The sequence below is a fragment of the Malaya genurostris genome, chromosome 3 (genome assembly GCF_030247185.1).
Source record: "Malaya genurostris strain Urasoe2022 chromosome 3, Malgen_1.1, whole genome shotgun sequence".
NCBI lineage: Eukaryota > Metazoa > Arthropoda > Insecta > Diptera > Culicidae > Malaya > Malaya genurostris.
In genome coordinates, this window is record NC_080572.1 from 27,995,444 (window position 1) to 28,016,392 (window position 20,949).

Consider the following 20,949-nt stretch of genomic DNA (forward strand, 5'->3'; position numbering starts at 1 on the left):
AAAAATGTGTGTTTCTATTAAACGATACGAACTTTTCAGCCGAACTGTTAGATTGCCTAAAACCAGAGTGACACCAGCTGTTAGTTTGGATTGACAGCTCTGTTTTAAACGAGTAAATGACCTGTCAAATACAATGTAAAGCTAACGAAACTGCCAAAATTTCGGATTGAATGTTTTGAATTGTTTCTAACATTACGGGCAAGCTGTCGTCACTCTGGTTTTAATCACTCTAGGTGGAACAATCCCTAAGGGCTGCTTTTTGTAACTATGTAGATAATTGAAATAATTATTTGGACCACTTTGGTATCAAATCGCATTGCGTATTCATTTTGGAATGATGATCACATTCTGAACTCTTGCGGAATATTATATAACTTTAAAATTTCACCTTAGCTCTTCTTCGGTACGATCAAATCGAGTGATGGATAAGTAGATAACTCTTAGACTTTAAAAAATCACGTGCAATCTCCTGATACCTACTGTATTTGAAGGGTACAATCGAAAACTATGCATGTGTAGTTTCATATCTTAGAAAAAATTACACATATTTACTTAAAATACTAGCCATGGAGTCAAATAACGACTCTCATTGTGGGAAGACTGTCGTGGTCGTCGCGGTCTTCCATCTTTTATAACGTTCAATGCATGTCAATAGATCAAGCGAAACGCTGAAAAGCCGAGTCGGATTGTATGGAACAAAGCACATCCAACGAGACTGACAGTCTGGCTAATAGTGAAAGTGTAGTAACACTAACCACATGTACGGGGTGCACTAGAGACGACAGTTGCCCACATATTCGAAATGGCAAACGAGTAAAGGTCCATGGGCATTGGAATATGTCACGCGGAACTCCTTAATAAGTACGATTGAATACTACGACGCGTATCGGTTCCGAGTGGGATAAGGCACTGTTCTACCACCGACATTCGACCATTCACGGGGACAATCAAAAGCTGGAATCTGTGATGGAGCAACTATTTAAGCAGAACAAAGATAAACTTACCAATCCCACCGGCTGCTGAGTCACGATCGACTGGCAGTGACTCATCCGCTTCAACGATCACGTTTCGTCTGATAAAAGTACTGCTAGGAGCTACGAAAGTTTGCCGAAAGGGGCCAGCCCTGTTGAAATTAGTTAAAAATTGCACCCGCTTCTTCTTCGGTAGCGTGCAGAAATTCTTGATATCGATGTAATTTATTGCACTGGAGGATGCAGCACATCGTTCTTCTGCAACTGGTTTCGATTTTTCGGCTTCTGTATCCACTACTTTACAATCATCATCGGATACAATTTCCTCCGAGTTTTCATCCGAATGGTCAGACAAACCAAGCCCATCAATCTCATCCAAGTAGGCATCTAATTCGGACAGATAATCATGTAACTTAGCATTTGGATCTTCAAGAAAACTTTCAACGAATTTCTTGTTAAACTTTGGCTTTTTCTTTTTAAGCGTGCAGTAGCTCCCAATTGGATTGACTACCTGATCCCCGAGGGACGTCTCTTGCACTTTTTCGTTACCGCCATTTACTTGTTCCACTGATTTCTGCGGTCGCTTTTTCCGTAGCGTGCAAAAATTTTCTATATTTTCACAACCCGGTTCCTCCTCTTCATGCGGGCGCTCTAAGCTTCTCTGACAGGTTCTCAAACGCAGATTCTCAAACGTGCACATATTTTCTTCGTACAGCAAATTTCTATTTAATTCACCTTCGGCATCCACTCCGCCACCAAAATTAACCCCCACAATCCCACCACTACCGTTGGTGACATCTGCACCGATTGCATTTCCCATCTCGGGTTTGGACCCTCGGAGCGTACAGAAATGACTGACTCGGAAGGAAGCAGATCCTCCAATACTTTCCCACCGTGCGGCCAAAGAAGAAATGCTGTTTCCGCTGCTCGGATCATTAGCAGTTCCGTTCAAATTGCCGTTCGTTTTGTTTTCTCGAATCGTGCAATAAAGATGCAGATTACCAACATCTCCAACAGCATCCACATAAGCTGCGGTTGACACCTCGGCATCAGTAATGGATGCCATCGCTGCCAATGGCTCGTTGTTTGCAGTTGCAGTACCTCAGGCTGTTATATGATGACCGACTTTTAAACTGCAGTAGGGGTGCTATGTTTGACCCGTTGCAAAAGTGATGTCGATTCCGTTAGCACTCGAGTTGACCATCTTCATATTCGAACTAAAAGTCTGAAAATGTAACAGAAGAAAAGGATATTTTGATTACTTATCGAATACGGTTTAGGAAATATTGGTGTAAAATAAAAGCGAAATTGCTGTTAATAAAAAAAAGGAACTCTTTAAGCTCGACCTTGCCAATGCTAGAAAATAAAATATTCTGGCCACAGCACAAGAAACAACTGCGAGTACCCAAGTAAATACGTAAGCAGGAAATATAAAAATCACTCACAAGTGTGAAAATTAGGCCGAACATGCATACATAATAATATAGACTGTTAAATATGGATACTGTTGTTTTTTTCTGTCGCTAAAGAAATGCAACGTTCAGCTGCGCAGTTGTTGCCGTGAACTGAATAGCAACTATTGCAAAGATGGTACAAAACCTTTAACACGCTTTCCTCTATAATTCCGGAACCGGAAGTTGGATTCGGATGAAATTCAGGAATTCCGCATTGGACCACGATATTTTTCATTTGAATTTAAGTTTGCGCAAATTGGTCAAACCATCACTCCGGTGTTTTCGGAACCGTAGGATAGCCGGTATCGGATGGTTTGGTAGCCTACTGGTAATGATTATCGATTAGTGTAGTTTTGAGGCAAATTCAGAATTTTACGTGTTTTTGTTTCACTGCATTAAGTGACGGTGATAAATTTTTCACACACTTAACTTCATAATTCCGGAACCGGAAGTCGGATCCGGGTGAAGTTTGGGAGTTTTGTATGGGACAATGAGACCTTTCATTTGAAATTGAGTTTGTTGAAATCGGTCACGCCATCTTTGAGAAAAGTGAGGAAGTAATCTGAAATCACCACACTTCAGGCACTTTTTATAACGTAATTATAACTTTCATTTGAATCTAAGAATCGGTGCAACTGCCTTTGAGACAAGTTAGTGCACTTGTTTTCAATTTTTTGCACATATCACCCTGTATATCAGGAATCGGATGTCGTATTCGAATAATATTAAGGAACTTTGTATGGGGCTACAAGACATTTCTGCTGTATCTTAATTCATGAAAATCGGTCAGCCATCTCCGAGAAAAGTGAGTGCAAAAATGTTACATACATACATACAGAAACACACACATACAGACATTTTGCATACTAGACGAACTGAGTCGAATGGTATATGGCACTCGGACCTAGGTTCAAATCTTTCTATATGAGAAAGGTAAACCAAACTTTGTTACTTTGTTAACTGAGAAAATATATTGAATGAAGCCATTATTTAATCATATACCGGAATAATCGATGTTTGCCTTTCTCATATAGAAAGGTTATGCAATCACTGTATGTATGTATGTAACATTTTTTTGCACACAATTTTCTCGAAGATGGCTGAACCGATTTTCATGAACTTAGATTTAGTCTTGTAACCCCACACAAAGTTCCTGAATTTTAATCGAATTCAACTTCCGGTTCCGGAATTACAGGGTGATAAGTACAAAAAATGAAAAAAGTTCACTTGCTTTTCTCAGAGACGGCTGAACCGATCCTTACAAACTTAGATTCAGTTGAAAGGTACAATTGTCCTATACAAAGTTCCGGAATTTTAATTTGATCCGACTTCCGGTTCCGGAGTTACAGAAAGATTAGCGAAAAAACTGATAAATTTCATCTGGATCCGACTTCCGGTTCCGGGATTATATGGTGAAGTGTGTTTAAAATTGGATATTCCAATCGATAGTCATTGTCAGTAGACGGCCAAACATTAATTTGGCTTTTTTGTTTGTTCTTGGGTTTTTGATGAATGAACGAAGATTGTAGCCATAGATTCAAAAATGGATCCCAGTCAGTTTTCTCGAAACAACTGCGATTATACCGGTTCCCAAATGATGGTTTCGGAAGTACCTCTTTTCGTTTCCTTAGAGATGGCCTAACCTACCTGAGTACTGTTTTACTCTGTAGATAATACTAGTTTATGGACAAACCTTTTTGTTTTTTTAAGAATCAAACAACATTATTTTTAAAAATACCACGGATTATTTGTAATTATTGAGAAAAAAATCAAAATTTTTTTTCAGTGTATATTTTTTTTAGAGTGCTCAATCGATTCCCTACAACTTCTTCCTGAACGCCATTTTTGTACAATTAACAGTTTCCGAGTTACAACGATTTGAAAAAGGCAATTTTTGTGAAATGCAAAAATACATACGCCCTTTTTAAAAATCAGTCGGATCTACGTCTCCATTGGTTCAAAACTTATGGTTTGCCATACTGAAGCCATGTGCAAAGTTTCATCCAAATCGGAGAAGGTCGATTCTGATTTTGTCACTTTTTGGTCTACTCATCCCTGGAATTCCTTAAATACAAAATAAGGCTAACCCTTGAATGATTCGTTTTTAGTTTATTTGTATAGGAGATTAATTTTATGTTTTCTCATCAATTCAAACGGTGTCATCAAATAAATTCTTAGCTCTAAGTTAATCTATGTGAAACTTTTGAGTTGAGCAATTCCAGCAGAATATGGAACGGGTATAGCGAGATGGGTTAGTCGATACCTTGCACGCAGCCCACCTGGGTTCGATTCCCAACCCCGCACATAGGATCGGAAAGCTTTTCTGGTCCGAAGAAGCGAGAATGACCTTAAGGTTGAAACCTCTATAGTTAAAACAAAAAAAGATCGACTTATTCCGATTTTAGTTACCTTTTCGAAATTGGTATCCAAGACAAAGCAGTAGAAAATCAATTTGTTTATTCTTAAATGCTCATTCTGTTGAAAAAGACTTCACAACCGATTCTTAGAGTACACTACCATTTTATGTGTAAGATTTTCATCGGGAAAATTTTAAAATAACACCTCATATAAAAGAACGCCACAGTCACGTCAAAGATCAACTATAGCTACCGTCTGTGTACTATGATAAATTTTCGTTCATGCCCTCCCTTCACATATTTCATAACAACGTCTGCTTCCGATTTTCGTTTTGCTGTCCCATTGGCATTAAAAAACGTTCACAGTCAGGTTGTCATGGTCCGTGATCAGAATGGACATGGGTTGGTCTGCTTACTTGCCAGCTGCATTATTGAAACCACATCTGTTCGCGCTGTTGAAGAATGGTATAGTCCACGATGCATTGCAGTGAATGTTCTCATTCCATGTGATGGCCTTTTTTGACTCAGGGGTTAATCTGATGTAGAGTTATCCGATTTAAAAAAATTTGAGCTTTTTGATACAATAGGGCACAGCATTAACGAAGATTCAATAAATGTAATATTTCTGGCATTTGAAATATTTCAAAATATATCGAAAAACGGACTATGAATTGTTGTACCCCCTTAAACACATTACGATATGCTTGCGTCGATTTTAATAGCATGGGGAGAGGAGCATACGTGCTATATAGATACACCTGGTTTGACATCGCTTGCTAGTGACTGCGAACCGTTCAGCTAGTATCGCGAATAAAGAACTCTTTCAAGGTCCCGATGAACACTGGCTTGAAACGTTGATTCCTGCCACGGCGAATTGTAGGTAAAACCAGCATAAACACCTTCGTCTGAACCGAAACCGCCGATCGTATTGAGTCATGCTTTTGTGAATAACCGCTTGGAATACGATACATTTACGCTACAGTAATTCGCCTAATTTAAAGCTCGATCATCAGCTGGAATTTGAATTTCGAATTGAGTCGCATTTTAATCTGACTCAATTTTTTCTCAAATGGCTACTGCTTTTGAGACGCAGTCTACGGTAGCTATTGCAGATATTCGATAAGCCGAAGTTCCTACCCGGTTCCATTATAATGATATTTGTTACGATGAATAATCTACTGTTGAACAACTAAATTAGAACGAGATGCGTATCACAAAATTCGTTCAATGCTTTGTTTGATCCGTCTTGTCTTGTGACGTCTTTTTAATGCGCTCTGTCTTTACATTTTTAATACATTTATAAAACCAGCGCAAATACCTGATTTCATGATTCGCGTTCTTTTATCCCAACTGACACTACCTGCATTAAGCCGTGTGTTGAAAAATTCCAAAATTTTCTAACGAACGTTTCGAATAATGATTATTATTATAAAAACCTGTTTTGATTCCGATTCATCAATTTTTAGTTGGTTTGACGTAAAGTTGCTATCACTAAGTTCAGTTTCTGCAATGACTGAGCGGAAAAACATTTTGAAAAGTCAAAAGCTCAGGATGGAGGGAATGGTAAACACGTATGCACATATGATAATATTATTCGAAAAGTTACTATCAGGCAACCATTTGGAAATGCAACATGCATTGACCTAACAATCCTTCCTTTCCAAGTAGATCTGCATTCGGACGCGGCCAGCGTCGGTATTGATCAGCATGCATGAATCAATGCAGTTTACACAATGTGAAACTACGTGCTATTCCCAAGCAAGTTGTTTCAGAAAAATATTTTGCAAGCTTAATTGGTTCTGTTCAATAACGGAGTGGCAACACATGGGCGGTATCTAATGCTAATGTAAATGTCTTCGACGATCGACGATGACGATCGCAGATGAGTAATTTGACCACGGTTTGAAAGCTCTGTTTCCGAAAGTAAACACCGTCTTTGTAGTTGCTTTACTATGCAGCTAAAAGGCTGTACTTTATTCAATTCTTTAGTAGGTATATAAAGGGTAAGTATAATCGTTTCTTACATTTTCAGTGTTTCTTCTTCTTTCTTTTCAGGTATCACCGCGGAAGGATGACTAATTGTAATCTATAATAGTAACGGTTAGTTTTAGGTTAAGTTTATATTCACACATTTCAGGTAAGTATTTAACTAGTGGTAAGATAAGTAAAGCAAAGCCTTGGTATTACATTCCTGTTGTGGGATTTGACCTTCTGTTTCAACAGACTTCGCAGCCGATTCAATGTGTACAGAACCATTACATGGCTGGTGCTACGATTCTACTGACGCTACGATTCTACTGACACTACGAATCCTTCCAGGTCGGGGCTCGAACATACGACAACTTGTTTATAAGACCAATGCCCTATGCATTTAATCGCCAACCCGGGACGGTAAGATAAGTAATACATGTAATTATTCTTTACTCTAAACGTACCTCAATTCTACGAACTGTTCCATTTACTACGTGGATGAACCAACTTTGATTCAGAAATTCAGAATATAAATTCAATCCAGACCGACTATAAATTTCACTACCAATCGCTTGCAATGTTTTTACTGCCTTTTTCTGGTTCTTGCACTAGTGACATTTATCAAGGCGCAAGCTTTTTATACCCTGTAATAACCTAAGACAAGACCTGACAACTGGCTTCTTATTCTTCCTTCCGAATCATCCTTCTCGTCATTTTCGCCCTGTGGTATAAATACCAACATATCGGCTACAGTGTAGCCATATTTACAGATTTTTTCAATAACTACGCCAGGAAAAAAATATTACATTTAAATTTTTAGACTTTAGGTTTTTGATTTGAAATAAACATAAAACATGTTTTGGTGAATGCATTTCTTTATTATATATTAATACTTAATAACAATTAATTGAGCTTTGATGACAAAACAAATATCTCATGTTGAACGAAAAATCGAATCCATTCTTGACGTATTACCGGATCTTTTGGAAACCAGAAAAAGTCTGGTTTGGATAGAAATGCTTAATGCGACCACAGTGTAGAACACAACAGTTCATTCTTCTCGTAAAACTAAACACACTTTTGAGTTTACACTAATTTACCAAATCTTTTTTGGTTACACTTTAATTCACTAAAAAGTAAAACGGCTTTATACCTATTTTAATTACACAGTTCTGCCACTATAAACATTTATTACCAATGAGATTGAAAAAAAGTGAAACATTCTCCGAAAATTTTCATTTTCATTGGTGAGCTAAAATTATACATTTTAATAAATTTGTTTTCTGATTTTCTTTGTAATTGGCATCATTGCTCGCGTACCCTGCAAAAATTTTTTCTTTTCACAATGTGCAGGTGGCAACATCAAAATCAGCCAATCAGAAACTGGTCCATTTTGGAACAAAAGCAGCCCCCCCAGATGTCAGGTCTTGTCTTAGGTAATAACTTTCTTGTCAGGAATAGGGCAGGGTGGTTCGCAAATCATATCGGCGAGAGGTATCGTCGACAAGCTCTCTGAAGTAATTTTTATGTAATTATATTCATCTGCACTTTTTTTACCACTTTTGAAAATAAACCGAATTCCGAAGTCGAAAGTCCGAATTATGTAAAAAATACATCGAAAATTGCATATTGGATACATAGTTAATTCAGAAAACATAACATGAATTTTACTCGAATTATGGTTATGGTGTCTTTTGAAACTTTTTTGAATGTACTTTCTACACAATTTTGTTGAAGATACTATGTAGACCCTGAGCCATAATGATATTTGTATATTTGCTTTTTTCTATGTAGACCCTGATCCAAAATGATATTCGTATCACACTTTTAGGGGGATTGATTATTCAATAGAATCTTCAAAAGATGACGCCCATCATTCTTAGTAACTGTTCTTAAGATACTTTATCTCGAACATCACACTTTTATGGTATTATTCATTATTATATTTCATATTATATTCGAATGAAGCCTGCATATTTTCAAATCAGATTTGCGAAAATGTTAAACAACTTAGCTCTTTGAAGACATCTCTCAACTTAAACCAGCATCACTCGAATCATCATTATTGTTCCCACTCTACGACCGAAATGCGTTGGTGTGTTCTCAATTTCACATTGAACAGAGTATGTATACACGGAACGACCGAAATTAGCTCTGCGCCTAATTCGTATTACTGTTTTTGAATTAGTTGATTTTAACAACAAAATTTCCAAAATAACTATAAAATTAGTTAAAATTGAGAATTTACTTTGCTGAAAAAACTCTTATTTTTAGAGAATGTGTTTAGTTGGTGAATATCCTGGGCACAAACCAGCAATATTTCAATCCAACACGAAATTCTCATTGACAACTAATTTTGTTATTAAAATCAGAAAATTTGTTTCTATTTATCTATCACCATCATTACTGAAGGACAGCACAAAGAAAACAAAATTGAAATGGGTATTATTAACAACTTTATTAGCCAAAAACGCATGAGAAGTGTCAAAGCAAAACAATCCATTAAAAAGCTAAAAAGGACAGTCTTATTGAAACTGCTTTAAAATTGTTTTGATGTTTTTCGCAAAATTCAAAAAGATGTTTATGTTTCGTTTATGTCTTTTTCTCCAATACAACATCGTATTTATACCTGCCAATATAGAAAAGACAACCGCGTCTGAAATTTTTTCGGCAGTAGTGTGCCATCTAGTGGCTAGTAGTCATAACGGTGTTAGCGTTTCGGTGACAGGGCGCCATATAGCTGCAGATTGCAGAAGCCAATTCAACCATTCATATTGGTTGAAAACAACATTTTATTTCTTTAATTCAACTAAAAAATTAGTTGAATGGATATGAAATGTGCCTTAGCTAAGAAATGACAGCACGTTTAATTTGTGAATTCAACTAAAAAAATAGTCATTTCAACAAATATTTTATTAATATTAAGGGAATGAGAATAAAAATCTAAATTAGCAAAAGTAAGATTTTTTTAGTTGTCTCAAAAAATAACTAACTAAAATCAGCAAATCAACTAAATTTTTCGCGAAAATGCTGATTTCGGTCGTTCCGAGTACGATTGATATTGTTTGATACATAAGTGTGCTGTTTTAACATCTACGAAATAAAGTTAAACAAATGACATCACGATCGTGTGTTGTATGTACAGAACTCTATAACCGCCTTCATTTCTTTACACCACTAAAGAGTATCAATCCATCAACCTGACCTGCATTGCAAGTGCGTATCGAGCTAACGAAAAGCAATTATTATCTCTTTCTTCCATGTTTATGTCTATCCCGTTAGTTTGATTTCTTTTGTATTTTCTCTGCTAACAAAAAAAGATCAAAACGGTTACCTATATTCGACGAGAAGGTTGCAAATTACCGGATGGCAAAGAAAAATGCAAACCAGTAAAACTGGAAGTAATTGGGATCATTTCCGATATCAACACTGAATTTCATTTCGAGCCAAGTAATCCTACCTGTTTTTTGGGGATCGTGACATATGAGTGTTTACCTTTTAATACTCGAATTGACTCATGTCACGTTGGTACGTACACAACCCAAAACATGAACAAACACATTCGAGTATTTAAAAAGAAAAAAAATTTCGTTAGTCACTACAAACTACTAACTAACAAGCTTTATTTGCACATTTTTCGTGGTTTTCAGCGAAGAAACCGTATGAAAGTCCACAAAAAATCGAAAAATGCGTGGCCAAACCGAACAAACAGAAACGGCAAAATAAAGCTAGGTTTTCAGGCTGGTGAAACCGGCGGTGAATGTTTTAAGTCTGTCCGCTTCTAGGGTCCTAAACTGAAAATGTGCAAACGTGAGCGCACGGCGCAGAGAACCTTGAAACAAATACATCACGGTGCCAACTCCACTAATGCAATGTCGGCAATGTGCTGATGAAGATTTGTACTGACTTCCAATTGGGGAACCAACGCAACGGAGCAGAGTAACAGTAAGCGAAGTCTAATTGGCACTGAGAAAAAAGTGCACATTGACTGTTTTTTCGGTAATTGTCAATTAACATTCGTATGTAGGTTATTCGATGGAACTTAATTGCACTAATTGCTCCGCTAAGTTTGGAATAAGCAGGAGCTCGGGGACTCGGTCAACGAATTAAACGATAGTTTGTCATATTGTCTTTACTGTCCACTACAAAGTGAAGGGAGAATGATTACAATTAATATAACAATATTGCTAAAATGAAATACGTCACTAGAGTGCTTTTCAAAGATTCGAGATAAATAGTTAAATAGTTAGATCATGCTCGTTGTTTTTAAACAATATCGGAAGCAATAAATGGAAATAATAATTTCAGTGAATTTCAGTAAAGAACCGAAAAAAATCTGGAAAAAGAATCTGTTTGGACAAGGAATCCCGGGTTAGCGGTTCAATGCATAGGACGCTGGTCTTACAAGCCAGTTGTATGTTCGAGCCCCGACCTGGAAGGATTCTTAGCGTCAGTAGGATCCATAGTACTAGCCATGAAATGATTCTGTACGCTATAAGAATCGGCTGCGAAGTCTGTTGAAACAGAAAGGCCAAATTCCACAAAAGGAATATGTAATGCCAAGACTTTGACTCTTGTACAAGGAATCTGTTTGGGTTGGCGGTTCAATGATTCAATCTTACAGGCCAGTTGTCATATGTTCGAGCCCCGAACTGGATTCATAGTATCAGTAGGATCGTAGTACTAGCCATGCAATGATTCTGTACGCTGCGAAGTCTGTTGTAACAAAAAGGCCAAATTCCACAAAAGGAATGAAAGGCCAAGACTTTGCCTTTGGACAAAGAAAAATTTGTCGCTAGAAAAATATAAAAACTTTTTGTTTTTCTTCCTGATTTTACCACAGAACAAAACAGGAAATAACAAAAGTGCACATCTTGCAATGTATGGATGGTTAAAAGAGAGCTCAATCTCGGAACGAATTTGTATACCAATAAAAATGGTGTATTATTGTTAATCAGCTTTGAATTTTTAAAAACAATTTTGTTTCAGTGTAGGATTCAATGAGGTATTTTTTCAATATTTTTATTCGAAAATTTGAATTCTTTTGTGAACACCACTCATACAAAACTGTTTTGTAGGATTAGTCATTTTTCGACTATAGTCATTAAAAAAATACTGAAACAAGAGCCCTTTTCGAAAGATAGAAAGAAAAATTTAATTAGAGCTCATAGCTTTAATGAGTAAGTGTGGTCACATCTACATAGAAACTGACAAAACCAACCATACTTTACTTACTAATAATAAAACCTGTTTCAATTCACCTAGTGGTGTAACTATGGCTTTCTCATATTACTGGGCGGCTCTTCATAACACTATTTTTTTTTCAATTCAACAATATATTTAATTAGGCACACTGCGTTAGCTCTAAGATGCCGAAGGCACAGATCACTATTTAATGACTCTTCAATGAAAGTATAAGACCTTTGATTTGAGCTAAGTTTGCGAAATTTGATTGTTATTTTTCTTTTGAAATTCCAGAACCAGAAGTACTATCTGGATAAAATTTAATTTAATGTCGAGTTTTGTAATCGAGTCTCTTTTTGCCTTTCTCTATAGAAAGGAATTAGAATTGCTGGAAAAACCGACTTTCGAACGGAGCCTCGGAGACCCATAGTGTTATATACCATTCGACTCAGTTCGACGAGATCGGAAAATGTCTGTGTGTGTGTGTGTGTGTGTGTGTGTGTGTGTGTGTGTGCACTTTTAGAAGATATTTGAACGCGCTCAACTTTCTCAGAGATGGCTGAACCGATTTTAACAAACTTGGGCTCGTTTGAAAGCTACTGTTGGGCCATTGATCAAGTTCAAAGATCAAATGGCTGTGACTTTTGGTTCCAGAGATATGATGGTATAAGTGACGTAACCGACAAAACACGTTGATTTTTACCGCTCTTATACATAAAAGGTTGCCAATATTTTGGAATCACCTCTAATTTCGTAAAGCGCTAGTGCTCAAAAGTTTAAGTATATCGGAAAATGTCCTCATGCAAAATTTGAGCTAAATCGGACATGAGTAAGGGGTGCTGCCCAGTGGTTAAAGTTTGAAAATATTCGATCTTGAAAAAGCACCATAGGGGGAAGGGGGGTACATGAAATTTCCGAAATCGAAAATTTATGTTGATGCCAAAAATCTTAGAATTGCATGAAATGTCAAGATTTAGTGTTATCCCAAAAAAAATTTTTTTGAAAAAAAAATCGACTTCCCAGTCCCAGAAAGTCGATATTTTCAAAAAAATTTTATTTTTCGAGATGACAATAAATCTCGACGTTTCATGCAATTCAAATGGCATCAAAAATTTTTTTTTCGATTTCGAAAATTTCATGTACCCCCTCCCCCCTATGGTGATTTTTCAAGATATATGAAAATTCCACTAAGTGGACTAAGAAGGGTTTTTTTAGATTAGCATTACTGTTCTCATACAAATAGGCAACGCAAATGTCAAGCACTAGTTTGGAAAAATGATGCTGACTGTGTGACATAAACACTGAAGCATGCTTTTGTGAACTACTTGAATCAATCTGAATCAATTGGTGTCAAAATTAGTATCTGAAATTATATAATAAAAGTATGAAATATATTTTCATGAGACTGTTATGAAAGAAGGTGGATTAAGAAGGGTTTTTTCTTCATTTTGCTCATTTTACGGTGTAACGGGACACCAAAACCAGATTCCAACGTGTAACGGTGTAAATTATGGTTCCAAAAATTAATGCAGTCACATTTAAAAATTCATTCCGAAAAAGATAGTCTTACTACCAATTTTGAGAATATTGACAGATTTGATTACAGCATTGGAAAGAAATCTTCTTGCAAGTATCATTTCTGTTTTTCTTTTCAGCTATTCTTTTTGATCGGTTTCTCATTGAGATTGATAAGAAGTAAATATGCGTTTTGTGAAAACGTTAGAAAAATGATTATGATAGCAGCGATTCCAAAAGTAAATGATATAATGAAGTAATGGTGCTACGAAAACAATAATAATGTAAGTTAATAAGTTACTAGAAAGAGTATGGGGTGAGCTTTTTCTGTGATGACAATAATTTCTTAACCGAAACGGTTTACTGTTACGATTTACTTCCATTCCAGATAGACGTATGCTCTAAATACAGTAAACACTTCTTCATATGTGAAACTCACTCCATCCCCTCTTCCGGGCTCATCGGGAACACAGGTCATCGCTACTATGTGTGCAGTCACCCACGAAGTACAAAGTCGGTGAAAGTTTGCTTATCAATTTTACCATTCGAAAAATTAGACCCGCCTTACGGTGCGCGCGTTTTATGCGTCAACCCGAAATTTATTTAGGGAAGCCGAAAAACCCCTGTGAAGCAACACAACAATAAAAAGCAATTCAAATTCATTTCATTCATCTTGAGGCGCAGAATCGCAACATAAATCACGGCGAGATTTGTTGGATTGCTGGTGGAGACTAATGATGCTGAGGTGAATCGTACTGCAACGATACATCGTACTGCTGTACAAGGTTAAAAAAAAATACTATGAAAAATTTAGACAAAATAATGAACTAAAAAACCCTTCTTAATCCACCTAGTGGTGTGATAATGCCTTTCTCTTTCTTCAAAACAGTCTCATAAAAACCTTTTTTATCTTTTTATTAAATAATTTGTGACACAAATTTGGGCTCATTTTTGACAATCTTAGAATTGCATGAAAAGTCGAGATTTAGTGTCATCTCGAAAAAAAATTTTCTAAATCGACTTTCTGGGACTATAAAATATCAAAATAAACTATAAAATATCAATTCCCAGAAAGTCGATCTTTTCAAAAAAATTTTTTTTGAGATAACACTAAATCACGACGTTTCATGCAATTTTATACCATTATATCTCCGGAACCAGAAGTCACAGCCATTTTATCTTCAAAGTTGATCAATGGCCTAACAATAGCTTTCACACGGGCCAACACTTGTCAAAATCGGTTAAGTCATCTCCGAGAAACATGTGCGGTTAAAAAACAACACGATTTGTCGGTTACGTCACTTATACCATTATATCTCCGGAACCAAAAGTCACAGTCAATAATCTTCGAACTTGGTCAATGACCCGACAGTAGCTTTTAAACGAGCCTAATTTTGTTAAAATCAGTTCAGCCATATCTGAGAAAATTGAGCGGTAAAAATTTCTTCGAAAAGTGCACACACACACACACACATATATATATATATATATATATATATATATATATATATATATATATATATATATATATATATATATATATATATATATATATATATATATATATATATATATATATATATATATATATATATATATATATATATATATATATATATATATATATGGGTCTCCGAGGCTCCGTTCTATAGAGGAAGGCCAAAAGAAAGCGAACATCTTTAGTATTATTCGGAAGTCTGCGATCAATAATAAGAATTTCTAATTCTCAAAACAATATACGTATTTCAAATGCATCAGTAGGGGAAAGTGGAGAATTTCGAACTACACTTTGATTTTGGCTGAGTCTTCACCCGAAAATGGTAATTTTTCAAAACTGGAAAAATAAAGATTAAACTAGAAGCAAAATGTCATTTTTTGATTTTTGCCGATTTTAAAATTCAAAAAAAAAAATTATAAGTATTATAAAGTGTTCAATTCGAACCTTCGCGGACAGTGGCCTTTTCTTTTCTCAATCTAAAACCCTTTCCACATCCCACCAGGACACTTCCACGGCGATTGAAATGTCTTTTTGTGACTTTTGCACACAAATTCAGAATACGCTACCACTTCTGGTGCAACTGTCAAACTAAATAAATCGTTATCTTTTATACACAGTCATGAGTTATAGCTTACGTGCTTGCAAAGAAAACCAAGAATTCACAGGTGACACGGGAACCTTATTTGTACGATGTTGAAAACATTATCTCCCATACGGTACAAGATACTGGAATTTTCAGTGAAATACTTGAGTCATCAGATACCACGTAGTCTTGAACTTTATGCTATTTTTGAGAACTGCACGAAAAAACGTGGAATACTGGCCAAATCAACACCAAAGGCGCCATCAGACAATGACAATGACAATGATATATATATATATATATATATATATATATATATATATATATATATATATATATATATATATATATATATATATATATATATATATATATATATAAGAGTTTTCGAACGATTGTATGTTTTGGACGCTATTAAAATTGCATCCGAGTTAAAACTAACCGCTGTAAACTTGGCTGTAAGGATACTTCGAACCATGTTTTTTTCGTTCTGTACACGCTCTTCACAATCCATTGTACATGATTATCAAAACATTTATTTATAATTGCATGCAATGAATTGGATCTATATAAAACACAATAATTTATTTCAAATTTCATTTAATCAAATTCCACCACTAATTTTGTCTTGACAACAATACTTCTTTTAAATTTTTCAGCAACATATAATGTTTATTAACTTTGCTCGTTTACTTCAACGCTTGACGATTCATTAATAAATTCAAACTACATAAATTCAGTTCTTTGTAAAACTTTTCGTAAGAAGTAACAATAATGTTTAAAATAGTTCATGAAGGTAAAGCGGAAATTTACTTCTGACTAAAAAAATAAAAGAAAAATATATATTATTCCAATTCAGATTAAATCATAGTAATACCAAATCATATAACAAACAAAATGTGAAATATACAGAAGCTGGAATGAATAATGGAACAAATACCCCATACACAATAAACGCTGTTAATTGCCGGTACCGTCTGTCAGTGGCAGCCATCGGTCCAAATGAATATAGGAACGCGAGAAAGCTGGCACATTTTAATTTTCATTGGCGATAAGCTTTCCTTTCCTTTTGAGCTATCATTTAGTTTACAATACGGTTTCGGTTATACATCGGAAACCGGCATGGCTCCTTGGTAATCTAGTAGAAATAATCGGAATAACATATCATCTGCCAGCCCACGCCAAGATTGCACGCTTGGCGAAGTTTTGTGCAAAGAAATGCTTCGAAACTGAAGCTTGAAGTGATAATATGGTCGTTGAACGTTTGGAATTGCATCTTTTGTCTAATAAAAATATGGGGTTAACGTCTCATAGCGGTCTCATCGATGCTGGTGTTGGATACCATGATTTACCAGCTGTTTGGCAATTTGTAGCTATATGTTCAATTTCGGTCACCAAAGGTTTTGCATGCAACCAACCTCAAATGCCGGCATCGCTGAGAAACGGCAGTAACTTTGAAATCTAACACCGCCCTAGTTTGTTTTTACAAAACATACAAACACTAAACAAATGTTGCACTAGTTGTTTGCAATTTCTTAGTATTCATATTTGTCTATCAATTTATATGGCTCTGTGAACAATGTTCATTTCATTAGACAGTCGAATAGACATGACACCAACCAGTCTGCTGTTTAGCAGGTATGTAGATAGTAGGAGTTTGAGATAAACATCAACTTTTGAATACAACAGTGATTTTCATTGAAGCACGTGTTTCAATGACCGGTAGGGAAGAAACATTACGCGTGTAACGTGATTCTCTTCAGATAGTGTGAGTCATCATCGATCATTAGAGTATTGTTGTGAATTTTCTCAGTATCTACTATGCTCGGAATCTGTCGATAAATTGATCAGCAGTGTTGCAGTCACTGTTTACAACGTTGAGTTAGATGAAATAGATTCCTGTTATTAAATTAAATTCAACGTAAACGTTCAACGGCTGCTCGGTCTCCCCTGGAAGTTGACCATCAATGTCAACTTCCCTTTCTGAGCAGCCTAGATAGTGTCGGTATCGGTTTCCCAACTGGCTAAGAATAATGCTACAGTCCACCTGTACCGGTGGTATAAGTGCACCAAACAGGTAAGCCGTGTGGCATCCGGCGGAATTATTTTTTACCAAGAATTGATCCACTGGTTTCCTGTTCCATGTCGTAAAAGGCCACAAAAATAGGAACTCCCAACTCCAGGTGTAGTTCCGTGCTGATGACTGAATGGCTGCAGGAGGTTAAACAATGCAGTCGTGAACGGAATATCTTCGGTTTTTTTCCCTTACTGCTTGTTAAGTGAAGCTCTTTCACAGTGTACGATTTCATTCTTCGCAACACGTGGGATTTAAATGATTACAGCATTTCGAAGAATACTTCCATGGTTCGCTATAGGCGATTATAAGCGAATATATTTGGTTTCTTCTAGTTATTGGACGATAAGTGCTGGAGATGGAATGTTCATTATTTTAATTGATAATGGATGCTACTTTACACATCAATCTCCAGCATAAACGAATAGCAACTGAGAATCCATCCAGACTTCTGCAAGAAAATAAAGCTTTTAAAGCTTTGGTTTAAGAACCATATTTCCAAAAGGGGAACTTTTACGTTGGAAAGTTAATTAACCCAGTCTTCGTTGCCTTCAACAAAAATGTGAAATGTGCCTCGAGCATGCATACTTGCAAATAGTGCTCTCGATGTATCTCTCATATCGGAGGTCACAACTCGGGGTATTTGTGCTGTCACAATTGGTACGACTGCCAAGCAACCAGAAGTTCCACAATTACCTAAAACATTCACTTCTTGCTACTTAAAAGTACACTTTTTGTACGGAACTTTTGAGAAATTGAAAGTACAGATCAAGTTTCGCGTGAAGTTTCTCGCTCCTTAAGAGTTAGCGTGGTACTTTTGGCAACTTGAAAGTACAGAACAAGTTCCGCGTGAACTTGTTCGCTGCATAGAAGCTGAACAATGTATTCTAGAAGCAGGTTAGAAGTTCGTTCGGTTGCGCCGGGCGAACTTTCAAGTGTGGATAATTACTTAGAAATTGGGCTGCTTAGAATGCTTTTGATGAACTTTGAGAGCTGTCAAGCCAAATCAGTCCCTTTTATCCGAACTTTTGGTAAGTTGGGATGACATAGACAGGAAATATATTTATTGTTTGGCATATTTACCGCTTAACCAACCTTCGCCAAGCGATGACTTCAAAAAGGTTGTATCATACTGCAGCAAAAATGATTTACCGCTTATAATCGACAATGAGATCAATGCTCACTATATCATTTAGGGCATCACAGATATAAATTCGAGAGGCTCTGATATGGTGGAATGCAATCAGTAAATCGTCCAACTTTTGCGAGATCTCGAAAAGGGGTGGTTTTGGACGTCAGAATTTGGAAAATGTTGTTGAAATGAGACAAACTCACTCATAGCTGCAACATATGAAGAGGCTTGTTCACTTCGGATTATGCCACCTACTAGAGGAACTCCTAGGTGGAATGTTGAACTTGCTAGACTAAGGAAACTATGCAAAAGAGCTTGGAACCACCGACGCAGAGATGGGACGGAGGCATTCGTGTTGGCTCGAAAGGCTTACAAAATGCTTTTCGATTGTCTGAGCGAAGTGGTGGGAAAAGCCTTTGCACAAATGTATCTAGTCTCAACGAGGCTAGCAGATTAAATAAGTTACTTTCAAAATCTAAGAACTTTAATGATGGTTTCTTAAGAACTTCAGATGGCGAGTACTTGTCTGATGAAGGTGATGTACTTCACTATCATTTTAACACTCACTTTCCAGGATCTATGGAGCCATCACCGACAGCTGTTCCTGAGACTTTGTCGGGTAGTTACCCAAGTAGCAATCCGTAACTAGTTATGATACGACAAGGTCTAAACTATGTTGCAACAAGAGCACGAATAAGTTTTTTGTATGTTATACTGGTTAAAACATGGCGACAGAAATGTTTTATTATAACATAACTAGTGACGAAATAGTAATATAGGTTTCCAATCATAACATCTTTGTGTCATATTGAATTAAATATAATTTATAAGCTATCGTTACTTAATCCAAACACATCTTAAATCACAACAATGCTTCTAGCTACAAGTTGAAAATATGTTTATTTGACTTCAATAGTAGCGGAGAGGTTGTGTTTCGATTATACTGGCTCGTGAGTTAACGGCTGCTACCGAGACAACTATAAGCTGCAGGTACATAACCTGATGATGCTAACAGCAAAGGCAACATTCGGGGCGTTTCCCGACTGGAAAGCTAGCAACGAAGGCCATCCTGTTCCTACGCACAGGGGTGCAGAGACATAGAGGTGCGAACGCATAGAATTGTAGAGTCACAGAGGTGCCATCACATAAAAGTGCGAAGACGAAGGGATGCAAAGGCAACGAGGTGCTAAGGCAACCCAGTGCTGAAACGACATATATCATGTTACACTGCAAGCATCACGTTTAATCGTCACCAAGAGCAATAGCGCTATACCTGTGACAGAGCAACAGAGACAACAGCAACAAGGTAGATATAATTTAATTTAATTTTATCATTTTTACTAAAACTGAAATTTTATTGTTCATTAGTTTTCATTTTGATATGATATCAATTTACAAATAAAATCAGTTAATGTAATGGATGATCTCATGGACGATCATCCGAATCCGATTCCGGATACTAGTAAGAGCTTAAATACTTGCAGGGCTAAGCATTACTCAGAGCGTACTTCTGGGCCATGGATAGTCTATTTTCGGCGAAAATTAAAGCCATTGAACTTGATGCAAATTACAAAAAATTTGAGATCACATTTCCCTGAGTAGTAGAAATTTCAAAAGTTAATAGGGACAAAATTCGAGTTATTGTGAACGATTTCAAAACAGGCTAACGAAATAGTTACCTGTGAATAATTTGTTATTGAATATCGAGTTTACATTCCATCGAAGGAGGTGGAAATTGACGGTGTTGTATTGTGACGAGAGTCCTCATGATCTCTCACCATGCGCTGCATTTAAGTTGCGTATAGACAAAATTAAGCTTTCTTTAAAAGCACGGTCTAAGCGCACATATGCAGAAATGCTTAAAACAGTCATTGACGTCTCCCTCTCGTAACAGAAAACGGTTTTTCAAATCTAGAGTCAGAGGTATCTAACTCTGATGACAGTAGTGAATGTACATCGTTTGTCACTCCTCAATGGTCAGTTAAGAGCAAGAAACACTACAAAAAACAAAAAAAAACACCTAAAATTAGACCTCCAAAAAACGATCCACGTAAAAACCAAAAAAGACAAATTAAAAAACAAAGACTGTGCCTCCTGGTTTGTCAAATTCACAAACTAGCACAAAAAAGACAATAATCTAGTAGACTTCATTTCACAGCCACAAACAGGATTACTGAATTTTCGGAAATTGTATACTAGATTTTCACGGC

The 20,949-nt window shown here is 36.4% G+C and overlaps 1 protein-coding gene across 2 annotated transcripts in view; it reads right to left on the reverse strand.

Moving 5' to 3' along the window:
• LOC131437314 (sodium-dependent transporter bedraggled) overlaps nt 1-20,949 on the reverse strand; it is a 279,011-nt gene that overhangs the window by 251,038 nt on the left and 7,024 nt on the right. For both annotated transcript variants that reach the window (XM_058606583.1, XM_058606582.1), the window contains exon 2: nt 1,005-2,196. In XM_058606583.1, the coding sequence (XP_058462566.1) occupies nt 1,005-2,037 (1,033 nt within the window). In that variant the 5' untranslated portion in view covers nt 2,038-2,196. The remainder of the gene's footprint in view (nt 1-1,004; nt 2,197-20,949) is intronic.